Source organism: Melanostigma gelatinosum (assembly GCF_949748355.1).
Source record: "Melanostigma gelatinosum genome assembly, chromosome: 2".
Classification (NCBI taxonomy): domain Eukaryota; kingdom Metazoa; phylum Chordata; class Actinopteri; order Perciformes; family Zoarcidae; genus Melanostigma; species Melanostigma gelatinosum.
In genome coordinates, this window is record NC_136635.1 from 24,948,837 (window position 1) to 24,965,801 (window position 16,965).

At 41.5% G+C, this 16,965-nt stretch overlaps 1 protein-coding gene across 1 annotated transcript; it reads right to left on the reverse strand.

Annotated features, from left to right (window-relative positions):
• Positions 1-5,860: 5,860 nt before the first annotated feature.
• Positions 5,861-16,048, reverse strand: lpcat2 (lysophosphatidylcholine acyltransferase 2). Its single transcript, XM_079293139.1, has 14 exons — positions 15,812-16,048; positions 15,322-15,464; positions 13,275-13,492; positions 12,763-12,875; positions 12,354-12,414; positions 11,996-12,054; positions 11,553-11,587; positions 11,298-11,352; positions 10,800-10,882; positions 10,591-10,716; positions 10,232-10,385; positions 9,367-9,465; positions 8,464-8,605; positions 5,861-8,276 (listed from the first exon to the last, which is right to left on the reverse strand). The coding sequence occupies exons 1-14, from the start codon at positions 15,920-15,922 to the stop codon at positions 8,098-8,100; spliced, it is 1,578 nt and encodes a 525-aa protein (XP_079149265.1). The 5' UTR covers positions 15,923-16,048; the 3' UTR covers positions 5,861-8,097.
• Positions 16,049-16,965: the final 917 nt, after the last annotated feature.

Consider the following 16,965-nt stretch of genomic DNA (forward strand, 5'->3'; position numbering starts at 1 on the left):
CACGTGATATTTTATAATTGAACACTTTCTCTCCATTTTTGATGTGAACGCTTTTTTCATTTACGCTCAAATTCCCATAAACCTCTGACTTGTCAGTGCAACAATCAGTTGGGATGAGAACATAATAGTTCGATGACCTCTTACTTTCTAGATAAATCAAATATTGCGTTTATAAACCTTGGTTTGAACTTTATAAGCAATGGGTTTGTGTATTTATTCGATGGAGACTTTTTCCATGTCAAGAGCAGAATATAAAGTCAGATCATGTCTTTGCTTTTCGGATTGGCACTTTAATTTAACATTGTTCAAGAGACATAAGACCACTTCACCTTCAGCGTCACATGAGTCCTTTACATTGCACATGCAGAAAAACTTTTCTAAATGTTTTGATTTGGACTTTATCTGCTTTTTCTCTGTACTAATCAGATTGAATTACAGTTTTCTAAGAAGCCATGAAAGCATTGTGTTCCATGTGTAATTCAATTCTACAGCCGCTTTAGCCAGGGGCAATGCTTTTTATTAGATATGGTTGATCAGTTCATCCCATTAGAGTCAATGAATGTCCTCTTTGCTCCCCAGTGCTTGTTTTATAAAACCCTAATAGGGCTGGTTTTGGGCGTTTTGTTTGTGAAGATTGAATAACTGCAAGGATGGTAAAGCAAAGGACCAGGTAACGTGGAAGGATAATGTGTTATTACTGTTGTTTTCTCCTGAATTAGTTCTATTCTTTTGCACTTGGTTTTGTATTGTCAGGTACCTCAAGCAAAGAATTACCAAATGTGTTGTGTTATCATGACCGGGTTTGATGGGGAGTGTATTTCTGAATATGAACTAGTGCGATGCTGTACATTCAAACACTGGCTTTCTTGAAATGTCAAGGCACACATAATGTGCAGTATTTGATGGACAATGTCCCTCAGAGGTGACTTAAAGATGTAAAGCAGGGGCATATTGAGAACAGACAATAACAAGCTGCACCCGTAAAGGTGTGGACTGCTGAAGGGAAAATGATGTCATCCTTCACCGCGATCATCCTGGATTCCACCTTCTGTCTGTGTACAATTCTTGAGACCTTCCTTCGCTTTCATAAGGTTCGGGCTCTCCCATGTTGACCTGAGGATGGGAAGCTGATGAAACAAGACGCAGCCTCTCTGCAGTCACAGTATGACTGTCTGGATTTAACCTGTACAGTTGGATATGGGTCACCGCAAAGATCTCTACTTCTGTTCCTTTCTGTTCTCTCACACACACACACACACGCGCCATTACAACCTTTCATCCACCTCAGTTGCCTGCCTATCTCCGCATTAAAGAGTCAGCTCGACATTATAAAAAGTGCATTAGCTCCATGGTACAAATAAGAGTGACCAAAGATATTTCACTCTCCAGATAGGCCTGCAAGACATTTTGACTTGCCACAGTAGGGAAAGCACAGGTGTAAATAATTAAACTGTTGATGGCTGGATTCCATTTAGCTGCTTTAATATCGGGCTCCTGGTATCGTGCATGCTTGCTCACTGTCACTCTCATGGAACTCTTGAATAGAACAGAGCCATCGTTCGGGTTATTAGAAACAACTGTGCTGTTCCGACTATGACAAGTCAAAAATGTCTGCTGGGAACGAGGCCCATTGTGCTGTGTGAGCCAGGATTCTAAAATGATCTTCATAAAAAAACGTTTTTTGTTTTTTTCATTCAATAGATTAAAGTAGCAGGTCATTACCACATGGTAATCGGGTCATAGTGTTCAAAACAAGTGGGGTTTGTTTTGTTTTGCACCCCAAAACTCTCTGGTTTAAATCTCTCCCAGCCTCACCAAAGGAGTGTCTTCAAGCTACTCTGTTTCTCTCTCTGGGCTTTGCGAGTGTCTGCAAAGTTTTAAGCACGTCAGCAATGTTAAGTCTCATTCCCTACACGCTGTATACATTCAGTTGGAAGAAATAGCAGTGTGAGTCAGATGTCCAGTCACGGAGAGAAACATCTCTGAGCAGCACAAAGCACACATCTGGGAAATTTGGTGTATACATGGTGCAGGCCAGTAAAGAGTGTTCCTCAGCAGCAGCCCCATCTTGTGCTTCAGCCAACACCTACACTCCAAAATAAGTCCATGAGAATGTGGTGCCATTGTCCTCAAAAAGCTTATCATAATAACCAGTCTCCTTCATCTATATATCAAAGAGTTTTAGCTTTCACAAAGTCCCACCCCTTCAATCTCCAAGCAACTGGTGAATGAAGAACACAATAGGGGGCACACACAAGTTGAGTTTGAATAGCGGGTAATAATTAGGGGGCACAAAAAGGGAGGGTTGGCATGATTGCTGTTTGAACTGTGAGAGAAAAGAAGTGCGTGTGTGATTGATTGGCAAGTCCCACGATTCAGATTCAACTTACATCTCCAATAGGAGAGGCATATTAATATTCCATACAGACATTTCTAATGTTCTCTTGTGGAATTGTTGCGTAAGACATATTGTTGCCAGAAACACTAACACATTACACTTACTGTCATTTGGCTCCTAGAAATAAAAAGAAACCTTGTGAGACGAGGAAAAAACACATTCGATCACTGTTACGAGTGTGGAGGGATGAGTTTGAGTTTGTTTGAAACTTATAAACACTTACACACCTTATTTGGCAAGTCTCACTGACAAGTAAAAGACAAATGCCTTTTCCACAACCTTGCTCTGGCCCATCTTTGAATATTACACAGGAAAAGTTGTTGCCCATCGTCCAAACATCTGGAAAAGAATCAAGCGCAGAGATGTGAAAAACCCCAAACACTGCAGATACCGGCATTGGACAGCCGATGTTTTATACGGTTCCCCAAACCTTGCCCTCACCAGGACCTTCACTGTTTCTATAAACCATCACACAGGAAATGAGGAACAATCCCTTTCCTGAGAGAATAATAGGAGAGAGAAAGCCAACACGGTGTCATATGGTGTGATAAGGAAATGTAACAATGAGAACTCAGAGTTTAATGAACTCTTTGCACTGAGTAGCTGGACAGAAGCCGTGCATGAGAGGACAGAGCAGTGGGACCATATTTGCAAAGGTATCTCATGCTGCCAAGCATTGTTCAAATTCAGAGAAATCTATGATACTGGACATCGCAAAGTTTGAAAGTTTGCCAAAATACCCAGTGTGTCATGCTGGATTAAAGAAAATGCTCTAAAATGATGTACTAGACTTCTAGAATATTCCCGTTGGAGGATTGATACTGCCATGACAAACCAGGCATCTTGGGTTTAAATATTTCTTTCAATAAGCATTGAATATATTACCTATCAAAGGCAGTGTTTCAGTCGTGTGAGGACTGGGAGAGAATACCTTTTGACTATACTTGACATTTCCTCTCCTTATCTTTACAGTATTTTTTTTTCACTCAGTAGTCCTAGCCAGCAACTAATCTGTATCCTGTAATGTTGATGCACACTGTGCTAAATGTTTGAAGCCATACATCCGCCTGGTCATGTTGCTATAAGCAGGAAGCTATATTCTATTGGAACTTAAAGCAAAAATAATGTATTCCTTTTATGTCACGCTCCTAAAATGTATTCGCGTTAGCGAGGCCCAATTGCTTTTCACTTAAAAAAATGTATTAAATTGTCTCTTGAACGATTACACTGCCAATGACTCAGTCTGTTGTATCATAGTCATGCAGGTAAAACTTGCATCTGAAGCAAAGTCTGTATATTCTGTACAGTTGGAGATGTAAAAAATGTGTTCATACTCTCAGTGAATGGGAGCATTCGTTTCAGTTCATGTATTACCTTGTTACATTACATTACAGTATTTACCCGCTTTAATATGAAGCTATTAACTCCTTACGTTAGGTGAAATACCCTAAAAAGAAATTAGAAATAAATAGCTGACTTGGTCTGAACTTGTGCAGTAGCCACTGAGACTCACGCTCATGTGGCCTGAGGAAGCACGGCTACCTGTTTCAATTGAGACACACAGTACTGTCACATCTGTTAAACTGCAAGGCCTGTCTGTTCTGACCTTTCCTTCCAGCCTGGACCAGTGACACCCCCCCCCCCCCCTCCTCTCCATCCGTAAGAGGCCTGTGTCCAGCAACAAACAGAGGCTGCTCACTCACTCAGGTCCTGAGGAGACCAAATTGCATTACCAACACACATCTCTCACAATCTACTGCGACAGGATCACCCCCCCCCCAGGCAGGGCTGAAGTAGATACAGCAATATACAACAGCCATGCAGAGGAAAGGCTGGGGGAGGGAGGGAGGGAGGGATGGGGGGGGGGGGGGGCGGGAGCTGTGGGTAGGGAAGGAGTCGCACTGTTGTAAGCGCGGCAACAATGTCACTTCATTGATTCCATGCCATGCCATCTCATCAATTTTGATTAAAATGAAATGAGCCTCTGTACGTTTGAAAAGGTTAAAACAAATTGAAGTTGGAAATCACAGCTGGTAGTCACAGTTTGTCTAACAGCGAGCTTTTAATGAAGCGACACGCTCTCCATCATTCATTCATTTCAGCCTCCTCTGTGCATATGGAGCAAGACAGCTTTTTCTTTTTTCTGTGTGCATGTGAGCACAGTCACATTGGCTGTGTTTAGAACGCCATGTGTTGGGTTTGTATGAGCATCCTGGCCTCCTCACAGATGAACTACTCTTTTGACAGCAGTTGAGCTGGAATATGCAGTTGTGCCAAAATGGAGCCAATGCTGGACCAATAAGCAGATGGATAACTCATTTGTTACAAAAGAAAGGGCCTATCTGATGAAAATGTTTGTTTTGTACATGTTATTTAAAGAAATTCTTTGTTAGAATAGACAAGCACATTTATCTAAAACTGTGATCAAACATCACTAACTTTCCCAGACCGTGGCAATCATTTAAATGGGTACAATATATGTTTGACATTCACCGATTACTTCCTCACTAGCAACTCGATTATATCAAGAAAACAAGAAGCAAAAATGCATCCCATTATTATTTTCAACCACGTTCCAGTAAGCTTTACTTTTATTAATGAAACCATAAACCATGCACAAGATGGCGTTGCAACACATCATCACTTGTAGATTCTGACTTCAAGACATCCTCAAACTAAATGATTCCCCAACAACCTCGCCTCTGGGAAACAGCCAAGGTAGTGATGAGAGGAAAAATAATCCTGTGCTCCACCAATGAAAAAAGAAAAGAAGGGAAGACCAAAAACGACAAAAAAGGACTTAAGCAGAGAACAGAATGTCATCTTGTAAATCTGATGTATAAAAAAAAAAAAAACTTCCAGGGACAAACTTTATTACATCCTAAATAGGACGACACAGTTTTTCAGACACAGGCTAAAACATACCGGTAACTTTGAACACAATGACAACACAAGGAGAATATCTGGCAAATCAACAATTCAAACTCTCTCGCAACCAAATTGCCAAACACTTAGAATAAACACATTCTTTGACAAAATAGATCTCCCCAAGATAACAGAACTTCATGAAGATATCTTGGACTGACCCATTAGGCTAGAAGACTGAGAGAAAGCACTTCAAGCCATATCGAATAACAAAGCACCTGCATCAGATGGCTTCCCCCCTGAATTTTAAAAGCACTTTTGGACCACGCCGTTATTATTCATTAAGACAAGAACAGAAAGTTACAAAGCCCAACATCCCACCACATCCAAACCTGAACATGATCCGACTCTGTGCTCAAGCTATACCTCCGTCACTCAACACAGACATCAGAATTATTAAGTAAGTACTGTATGTGAGATTAGAAAAAGTGAACCATATTTTAAATATAAATGATATAAATCTGCTCATATCACTGTATGATTTTACTTCTAAACACTCATAAATATTCATAATGCTCTATAACAATAATCATAACACATTATAAAGCGTCTGATATTGAGGGGGGGGGGGAATGACCTTCAAATTGAAAAGAATCACATATGGTATAAGGAAACTTTTATGGCAAAGAATCAACACGTACATTACATTGCTCTCAAAGTCTCACATTCACATTTTATAGTGCTTCTAGTCTTCTTCCACCCTCACAATGAAAACTGGTTTGGTCACAAAAAAGTCAAATGTAGAAATGCAATGCAGATAAATTGAGCAATTATAGCACATAAGTCGTAGAAACACAATTAAGAAATTGCTCTGGTTTTTGTGCATTGAAATGTGTATGTTCAAGATCAAAGATCAACTTAGATTGACTGCTGGTATTGGAGTATAAAGTTGATGAAAGTCAATCATATTGTGCCTTATCTTCAGTTTCAGTGCCTTATGATCAATTTGCATGCTCATGGATTAGTTTACCCTTACCAATACATGTAGCATGAATCAGATTTCAACTTAAAATCATTGTTGTCGAGCTCTGTCGTACATTTAAAATACAGACTCAAATGATACAAGGGGTCAAATTTAAACTGATCCTTGAAAGTATAAGAAGAGCAAACACACACGTAATGGAATTATTGTAGGAAACTACTGGCACCTGGTGGTGGTTTAGAGCATCAGAAGTACTTCCACGGCCCCTTTATTGCACCTTGCTTCATCAAAGACAAAATCTACAGAAGTCATTAGTTCCCTCAGTGGTGAATGTAAAAATGCAGGAAATATTAAAATTGTACTCTTTGTTTTATTTTAAAAAGCAAACTTTGCAGTGTTAACAAAAAAGAAAAAAAAAATCACATAATTGCCATGCGCCTTGCTAAATAAATAGCAGTGCCGCTAGTTAATCTGAACGCATACCCCGCTGGGATATGATGCTGTGAAGAAGCACTGTTGCCTTTTTGCTCACAAATTGCCCTATTTTTCAGTGGTTGATTTGCTTTAGTAAACTTAAAGCTACATAGACATGCTGCTGTCTCAGCAACAACAGTCTTCAGTAGAAATGCAAATAGATACACATGCAAAGCAAACCTCTGGCTAATTATACAGCCGTCTTACAAGGTCCGTGTCCCTGAGCGCTGAAACAAAAGTGTAATGCACAGCATGTGTGCTCTTCGTAGACGTAGTTTTAAAACAGAACATCTGTGGGTTTGCCAGATTGGAGTGATCTTATTAAAGCTTACTGTACACTAATTATACTGCAACACAGAAGCACGTGGACTCTTTGCTTACACTTAAAAAGGTGTCGGTTTGGCAATTTTTCTTTACTCATTTACAGAAGACTACAGAGACAAAGGAGAAGGTACACAAAGCTACTTTCATCTAAGTCCAAGTTAGGGTCAGCTCAGGATACACAGAATGATGTATCGAAGTCAAAAACATGGCGAGTCAGTTTAAGTATATCATGAAACGCTGTCACTGACGTTACACCTCTAAAGATTGCAGGGTTTCAAAAGTTAAAAGGCACTTCATTCAAAATCCAGAGCATATCTGTGATGGATTGCCTCCGCAGGGCTCTCAACATGGCACCGTCTGTTGCTAACGGTGCAAACAACGGCAACAGTGCTTAGAGAGCTGGGAGTGTTAACCCGGAGGGGAACCGGAGGGTAGGAGTTTTGCTTGCGCGACAACGCCGCGGGTCAGGACGCTGTTATCAGCTGTAACCGCTGTATGAGCGCACTGGGACTAACATGCACGCGCATGTCCGCCACCGGACCGGCTACGTAAAAACAAAGCACGGAGAAGCATTGGATTACAACATCTCCAGAAGAAGTGTGTCTTCATTCTTTGCTCAGGACGCCATTACTCCACTATATCTTCACATAGCCAACGGTTGTTTGCTGCTATGTTAATGCTCTGAATTTTGAATTTAGCACCTTTAAAACAGTGAGGGGCCATGTGATTTTTCTGCCATATTTCCATCCTATGACTACATTTTAATTTATTGTATTTTTTAAAGATGAACACATAACCATAACACACAACACTTTAGGGATTTAAAAGTCTGCAATACAACATTTCTTGTGCAGTGACTTCGGGGGAGTGGTTCTTGGAAATCTCTATAAGGCACTGAAATTGAAAAGGCAAGCACACAAACTATAATGTGGATCTGCTGTGGCAAATGACTTGAATCTGCTTAAAGTCAGATGGCAGATGACACTTTTTCCTTTTCAGTGCGGTGGCTACAGTGTTCCGTCTCTCAGGGCAGTCAAGGAGTGTTCAGTCATCCTCAGTCCTCTTTTTTGTCAGAGGTGCTGTCTTCCTGTTTTTCAGCTGAACTGGTCTGACCGGCCAATTCCAGATCACCTGGACTCGCCTCCTGCATAGCTTGGTATCTCTGAAGCTCCAGGTAGGTGGAGAAGAGCTTGGCGTACTCCGGGTGGTTCATGGCAAAGTCTTGAAATTCAGCTGAAGAAACACACACACACACACAGGCACAGAGAAAAAACCCTCAGGATACAGTGTAGCTCAGGATTAGGGAAGTACGAACAATACTGCCGTTTATATTTATTGTACATATTCCCATTCCATAGTATGCCCTTGGAAATACAAAAGGAGCTTAGAAGAACAAAATGTAGCATCCGAGTGTACTCACTGAAGGTGATGAAACCAGAGCCGTCAGCATCAATCTCCTTAAAGAGTTTGGCCATGTTAAGATTGGACACACCCAGAGCTGAGCGCAGCAGAGCAGTAAACTCCTCTCGGGTGATTTTCTCATCCTCATCTATATCAAACAGCTGCATGAGAGAGGACAGGAACGTAGAGAACAATATAGTTCACTTTCAAATTGTGGCATGTTCAAGAAAAATACTGGTTATTGAGGGTGTGCAAATAGGTAGGCGGGTAAGAAAAAACTAAATGACTGAATTGCAACATTACATAAACACCAGTAGTTTGTCCAAAACCACATTTGACCTCATGGCCAGCAAAATGACTCCATGCTCTCCACAAAAGACAGACATTGTTAACTTGACATGATCCAAGCCTCTCTGAATGCTGCTTCTGTGCTTCCTACAGTACAGTCTGCTGTGCTCGAATGTCAGCGGTCAGGCAGGGCCGGCTGTTTCAGTTTAGATTTAGTACTTTTGCGTTCTGTTATTTTATTGTTATCTTAATATTTTCTTTTTATAGTTACCGGTCGTATAAAATGTAAACATCATGTATACTTCAGATATAGTAAACACACATCATTTGTCACTGGTTCTAGTTACATCGCAGAAATGTCTGCTTGACAAAAAAGCATTACAGCTTAAATTTACCAAGGATAGTGTCATACAATCCAGTCTAAGAAATCCAATCAACATGACTAATATGGAACATTTCTGATACAGCGGCGATTATTGGCACGCACAAAGCAGTCTTAAGGAGCACTCGCTTGGGTGACCTGATTAAAGATGGATACTACCATATACACATTTCTGTATATTTGTATGCAGTGTGCATTCAAATACAACGTGCATGTGACGTGCACGTGCAATGTCAGAATATTCCCGTGTACCTGGAAAGCCATTCGAAGCACATCTTCTGTGTTAGCTGGTCGACACAAGATGGTCACGCCGATAACATACTCTCTGAAGTCTATGGTGCCATCTCCGTTCTAGACGGGGACAAAAGAGACAGCGATAAAAATACTTGAGTCTGTTCATGTGCGGGTTATTATTATGACGGATGGATGGTACTCAATCCTTTATGGTCTAGAAAAAGAGTTTAGTCTGGCATCAACAGTTTTGAATGTTAAAGGGAGGATGGGGAATTTCAAGAGTAATATAAGTTTAACAGCATAAGTGATTTCTATAAATCGCTATTCTCTGTTACTGAAAAACGATGAGTCATAGTATATTGGAAGGAAAAGGAAACTCATTGAAATGGATGTAAAAGGGCTGTTTTTATGCTTAACACAACCTCTGGTTGACATACCAGTGACGGAGGCCAAACCACTTTGATTATAGTTTCCTCTCAGGCTGTATAAATCCTGAACCCGCACCATGATGTTTACTTTAATCGGTACACATGATATGCAGTGATGTAATATGTATGCGATTCTGTAAATTGAGTTAGGGCCAGTTTGACTGTACTAAGATTTATTCCAACACACTGGCTGTGTGTCAACCAAAGGAAATTCAGTATTTAAGTGTCATTACTCAGCCAGGCGTAAACCTGGGGAGAGGTTATGTGTTCGGTCGTGTGTGTGTGTGTGTGAGTCCCTGCGTCCTCGACTGAGCGACTGTGAACCTCTGCATTTGTCCTGCTACGCTGCGTCCAGAGACACAGCGTGGGCGAAAACAGTTTGCAGACTGTTATTGTTTTGGACGGTGCGTTTTGGCTGACAGCGAACGGAACTATTTGATATGCATGTCTCTCACCCTGTCAAACAATGCAAACAGCTCCTCGAGGGCTGGGTTGACGGGCAGCTTCAGGAATCTGGCAAACTCCTCGATGGTGATCCGTCCCCCTTTACAAGAGCTGGCAATGGCTGCGAAGCTGTCCAGCTCCTTCTTCACATTGTCCCACTTCAGACTGAGAGAGCAGCGCACAATGAGGAGGTTGTGGTGTACTGGCATTCTTTGCATTTGACATCATTTCTTTTGAGCTACATAGGTTGTCAGGTGTGTGATAGACAACACTAACGATGACAAAAACAACAACTCTCAAGCCATATTCTGTAATTGTTGATGTCCCTGCCTGGCGATGCCGACAGTGTACTTAAGTGAGATGTTCTTACTTGAGTTTACGGCTAATTTTGGTGAACTCAACCAGGCCGGCCTCCATGGGCAGCGTTAGCTCACCAGCTGAGATCATCAGCCGGCAGTCTTCATATGTGTGGTCTGTCACTGGAACTCCCAAAGTCCTGAAAGCAGACAGTTTGCACATGCAGGGTTCAGCTCACAGGCCGGTGACGCTCTTAAAGAGCCAGGACCAATTAACACTTACTGGGCCATAGTTTCTCGCACTCTGCTAGCAAACAGAGGAGGGCTTTTCTTCTCCTCCTCTGTGGGGATATGCATTGGCAGGAACTACAAAAACAGAGGAAACGGGCAAAAAATGTCACATGGAAGGTCAAGCAGAAAGCAAACTCCAAAACCTCTGCATGGAAACCAAAATCCCTGAATGCAAGAGATGCATCTCGTGCTCGGTTTGATACGGTATCTTGGAGAATGCGCTGCAAATTAAAGGCTACACAGTCTACACACTGGCAGAGGATGCCACTGATACTACCAGTAAAGCTGATGCAGTTTACATCCATGTCTTTCCGAAATGGCATCACGTCATCGTATTAGACATGAAGTGTTCAAATTATTATAACTAACATAATAATCAAGTCACCCTCCGAGTTCAAGTGGATGTTTGTACGAAATGTAATAAAATTCTAAACAGTTTGTAGTATCTTTGGCATAACAGTAAGATGAACATATTGGGAATACCTGTTACCTCTATCTCTACTGTGGTGTACAGCTGGCACATAGTTAGAAGCAGCAGCGTCCTCCTGCACATAAAACAAGGAGGACAGTCGGCCACATATATCCATTCCACAGTCCAATAGTTGTTGCAGTACAAGGCAGTAATGTTGCCGTTATCGTGTTATAATCACGTTTATTGTCTAAGAAGAAAATGACAGCAAACACCACCTTCAGAGAACGTGCATACTATGAGTGAAACATAAGAACATGTAGAAAGCATCCTTACGAGCTGAAACCCTGCCAAGTCCAAGACACGGTATCCTGGAAGACATGCATAAAGCTTCATAAAACCGTAACAACGTACACAATTATACGTAGTGTGATACAGCCAAACTACTGTTGCTATCAGTCTCTCATTGGGACTTTGACCGTGGACAGTTCAACCATCCAAATTCATAAAAACCGAACAACTTGAGAGGATGCCAACAATGTCACCGAAAAGATGTGCAGAGTCAGCTGTCTGAGAAGTCCACGTGCTTCTGCTTGGATAAACAAATTATCAATACTGTAACACACTGTGTGTTCAGGAACCCAACAGGATGAATTTCATCTCTGACTCAATACAATTATCTTCTGTGCAAACGAGTACAATGTGGCCTCTTTATCAATTTGTCTCTCACTATGTAAGGAGAAACAGATTAACGCTGTATTACAATCACAATCGCTCACCAGTTTGTTGGGATATCTCATAATCACAGGCTGAACAGGGACCCCGGGAATAAAAGCACCTAGAGGAGGAGAACACAGTGTGAAAGACTTAAACACACAAACAACATGGCAATGCACAAACCACATCATGTAATGAATGAATGGAGCAGTGTAGTATAGAGTGTTCTTCCTATTGTGAAACCATTCTGCTCAGTTTATTCGATTTAAGTTAAAGGGGATATATTATGAACTATTCACTTTTTTTCCTTTCGTATATGAACTGAAATACTTCATGTGGTATAAGCAGCAGAAGGAATCATTTTCCTTGTTGCACACATACATTTACTACATTACATTCATTTTACATTTCATTTCTTACCTTGTTTGAAAGTGATGAGACATGAGCGATTTGTGCATGTTCCCTCTGGAAATATCAGAACCTGAGGAGACAAAGCTTCATGACTAAATGTTAAAATTAGTATCAAGAAGACTTGCAACCTGCAAAGGTCTGCTTTAGAAATCATGGTTCTTGTATTTGAGTAAACATTGTATGCGCTTTGGCTAGTTGGGTGATGGTGTTAAAAAATATATATATAGAATTATAAGACATGGTTATCTGAAAAAAGGAAACCGTGAAACCAAACCAGCATCCAAAGTTAAGGATCTTATGTTTTCTGAATTGACAAGTTTGAAAATTATCTCTACAGTTATAATAATTGAGAATACAAGGTAAATATTCGGGGCACTTGCTAGAGGGGGGGGGGGTTGTTTTGTGTGTTGGGACAGACCTGTGGCCAGCGGCCTCCTGACTTGGCTCTGCTTTCAATCTCCTGGATTGTATTCTTCCTGGAGTCTGGGTCCTTTCTGGACACCAGCACTGGCTGAAGACAGCGCACAAACCCTACAGAGGGGGCAAAGCACCAGCATTAACGGACACTCTTACACGAGGACAAGACTGATGTTTTGTCTTATTGTTTACTGTCACTTTAATGGGCAGGCCTTGGTTAATTGCACGTCTTTATTGTCATATTGGGATTTAAAAATTGAATGATATCCAATCGGCAGTATAAGATGAGCACTTTGCATTTCGTAGGCCCACGTAACAAGCGTCCTTTAATTAAGATCAATATACATAAAAGGTGTTTGCAGTCAATACAAAACATGAGCAACATGTTTCACACTTTTGTATATTGTCAAAAGCACACACACACACATACACGCATACTGGAGGTTGAGAGAACCAGAAAGCCCCCACAAACACATTCCTTTCCTGTTCTGACAGCACAGCAAAGTATCTCACTGCCAAAGATGGGTGTAGCCAGATTCTCCACCCGCGAGACGGTGGAGGGCAGGCCTGCAACAAGGCACACAATCCCATCAAAAAAGGTGGAGTGCGGGGCCACAGCCAGGATGGGGGCCTCACGGCTGTTGACTTGCTTGCCCTTGACCACCACTCTGAAGCCCAAGCAGAAGTAGTAAGTCCTCCCCAAAGCCGCCAACACTCTCCGACACATGAACCTGGAAAAGACACCACGTTTTAGATTACCGAGTTTAAGAGATTGAGAAAAAATGTTAATGTGTCGCTCGAAAATGCATTACTTTGTTTCACACTGTTATCAGCCATGTTAAAAATGTCTCTTGGTAAATCATTATCACCTTCAGGGTCATGCGGCAGTGTTTTTTTTTTTTTTTTTAACAAATGGACTGAGCAGAAGTGTTTCAGTAACAGGAAGGATGACACCATTTTGTACTTTTCTTGAATTTTACAATCACCAGTCACTTCCTCATAAACTAGAGGAAGGGTTAGGAGGTCATCGTACAGATTGAGACATTATGAATAATGATGTGGAACTTTTGAAACATTTGTCAAGAGTATCAAGAAGTATCTGACTATTTTTTAAGCTGCATTCATCTTTCTGCCCAATGGAGCCGGAAGCACAAAGCATCAACAACACCTTGATATACTGTCAGCTGATCACGTTATTATGGCTCTCTCATATTGACCACTTCAATAAGCAGAAGGCCCAGAGCAAAAAAAGAGCAACGCAGGCTGCCATTTGGAGTTGTGTTCAGATTCAACGGTAACATCACAGACACTATTACTTGAAGCACCATGTTGCCAATTTAATAAATACTTCAGATTGTGAAATTTGACGAGTTAATAATCTTGTCCTTTTCATTGCAAAACCAAAGCTTCAGTTATGTAACCCCCTTGAGAATAGCTGAGCCTGTTCACAGCAAAGCAATAAGTCGGGGAGAAAGATCAGCTTCTCTCTCGTTTCTGTCACCATGTTTGGTCATAATCGTTTAAAAAGCTGGGGCCTAAGGTCACAGGAATGCTCCTGTTAGCTGCAGCGCTTCTCCCCGTGTGTACAGCATCCGCTATCTGCAGTTGAACAGCTTAAAGGGCTGCACCCTGTTTTGTACACGGAGGTAAACCGCAACGATTCAATCACTACCAGACATTTCATTTCGTCAATCTATGAATTATGACACGCTAAGTACCGTAAAACATATTCCCATGCTGTATTCATACTGCGTGGATGTACACTGTCCATTAGATGTCGGTTTCTATTCATGAAGAGATAAAACACTCGTTCAGTTCGCCCTCAAATATCACTGACTCTTTCCTCTCTGATAGCTGAGGGGAGCTGAGCTGAAGTGATGCGTGTGGTGCAGATGTGATCTCGAGCAACATTATGTGGTAGCAATGTCAGCTGCTGCACATTCTTCAAGTCACATCAGGAACTATTATTTTGAGAAGATGCTGCTGCCGCTGTGTTTTCCTGTCCAGTTTATGAATGCAGGAAATACGTTGCTTCTGCTTACTACTTCTTCTTTGCTTTAAGTAACATGCATTATGTTAGTGCAGTTTTTTCCTGCTATGTTTACATGCACTGAATAGTTTGGCTCACCTCCAAAATAAAGAATATTATTAGAGGCCAACTCCCTCTTTGTAGGCGTAGTAGTCTAAATACATCAGAATGTGTGTAAATGCAGCTGCTTTGCATACATAAAACTTTTGCATGCCGCTGCACTGGCAGAAGGAAGTGAAAAACAATGTGGAAGTGTGTTTCTAACGCCATAGCCTGGGTAACTTTGCATGCATTCGGCCAAGCTCATTTTACTTTGGCAACCAAGTGGAAAATAAATATTATTATAGATGTAAACAAGTGATTGAAGTAAGGCAGCTGTACTGTGCAAACAGTTTTACGCTGTGCTGTGATTAAGTGAGTCTGGTATTCACAAGGACATGAAACATGATGCGAGTCTGAAGGACCTGGTGGGTGTGTGTGGTGTGTGTGTGTGTGGTAGCTCCGTGGGATGGCTGTTTGCGTCATGGTTACCGTCTCCAGCCTGTCATTGGTTCCACAGCTCCTTTCAGTGGGTGGTTGATGGTTATTATGACGGCCACTGGCCATGTCACCATCAGAACCAGGGACAGAAGGATGGCGCGAATAGGGACCAGGACGATTCCCAGGAGGACACACTGCATGGAGAGGGGCGCACACACACACATATCATAAATTACAGGCCTATACCATTTAAGGGAAGACTGCTGTCAGGGTTAACTGCGGGCTGGCTGTTGACAGTTTTTAGAGCAAACATATGTACGAGTCTGGAAATCCTCATCACTGGACAGCTTTTCTAGAAAGCACACAACGGCTCTCATTGTTTGTGCTTTACAAGCAGATTGTTAAATCCTCGTTGGAGAAGATTATCGGCCCTGGTTACACCGCAGCCTGTGTGTGTGTGTGTGTGTGAGCTGTATAGCGATGACAATATTCTGCAAACGCGAGCCTTTACATGACCATAGATCCGGAACACTATACTCACTTTGAATATCGCAGCTTTGGTCAGTTTGGTGTCTTGAATAAACGGGTTGATGACCGCAGGCAGCAGCAGAGATTGTTGCCTCGGCAGGGCGAATACCCGCTGCGGCGGCATTGCAGTCCAGTGAACGAAGTCAACGGGCGAACGCTTAAGTCGAGACGCGGTTATGTTATGATTTCACTTCCTCAACGGTGACCCTGCTCTCTCGTGTCTCCCCGTGTGTCGGACGGTCATCCGGTGCTCTCGCGACCGCAGAGAGGCGAGAGAGGAACCAGACAAACGCTTTCAAGCTCCACCTCCAACGTGGTCGCAGCGGGCGTGATTTCTTTATTGATTTCTTTATTTTCATCCATTTCTACAATCTGTGAACCCTCATAAGTGTTTGCAGGATGATATTATTCCTTCAACGTATTTCTAATACATATTGGAATGTATGTAAGCAAGAAGCCAAAGTGGTGCTGTCCGTGGCCATGCATGCATTTGATTTGTCCAAATACTGATACTAGGAAACTACAATACATATCTTGATATTTTATCATTCTGTGCATATGTGTCCAACGACACCAGAAATATTAAGCAAGAGGCGAATAAGCAGCCATTTAGAGGGAGAATTGGGACGTGTTCATATATTTGTTTACAAGCTTTGATAAATGTCCACATGATGGCGCAGTTTCATAAACAATTCTCATTTGGTGCTGCCCCAAAAAGAAAGTCATAACTTCTGTATTATTATGCAGTCGTGGAGGTAAGTAGGTTATTTACCCAAGTAGTCCTGCTGTACTGAGTACCATTTCAAAGTACTTTACTTTTACTTTACTTTGCATAGTACTTTTATTTAACACTACCGTTTCATACTTGTACTTCACTATATTTTACCTTTAGGAATATTGTAGCCTACATTTTACTCCACCAACGTTACATTCATTTTACAGCTATACTAGTCCCTTTAAATTCAAATGTCACATATAAACACATGATAGCATAACGATATCCTCACATATCATGCATTGGTAGTCTTAATTTTAATTATTTTATATATGTTTTTGATACTGCTACTTCTGCTCAAATAAATTACCTGAATTAATTGATGATTTGTTTCTGAATTCACACGCTTAATGGTGACGGCCCATAATTGCATCAATCACCCACTTCAATTA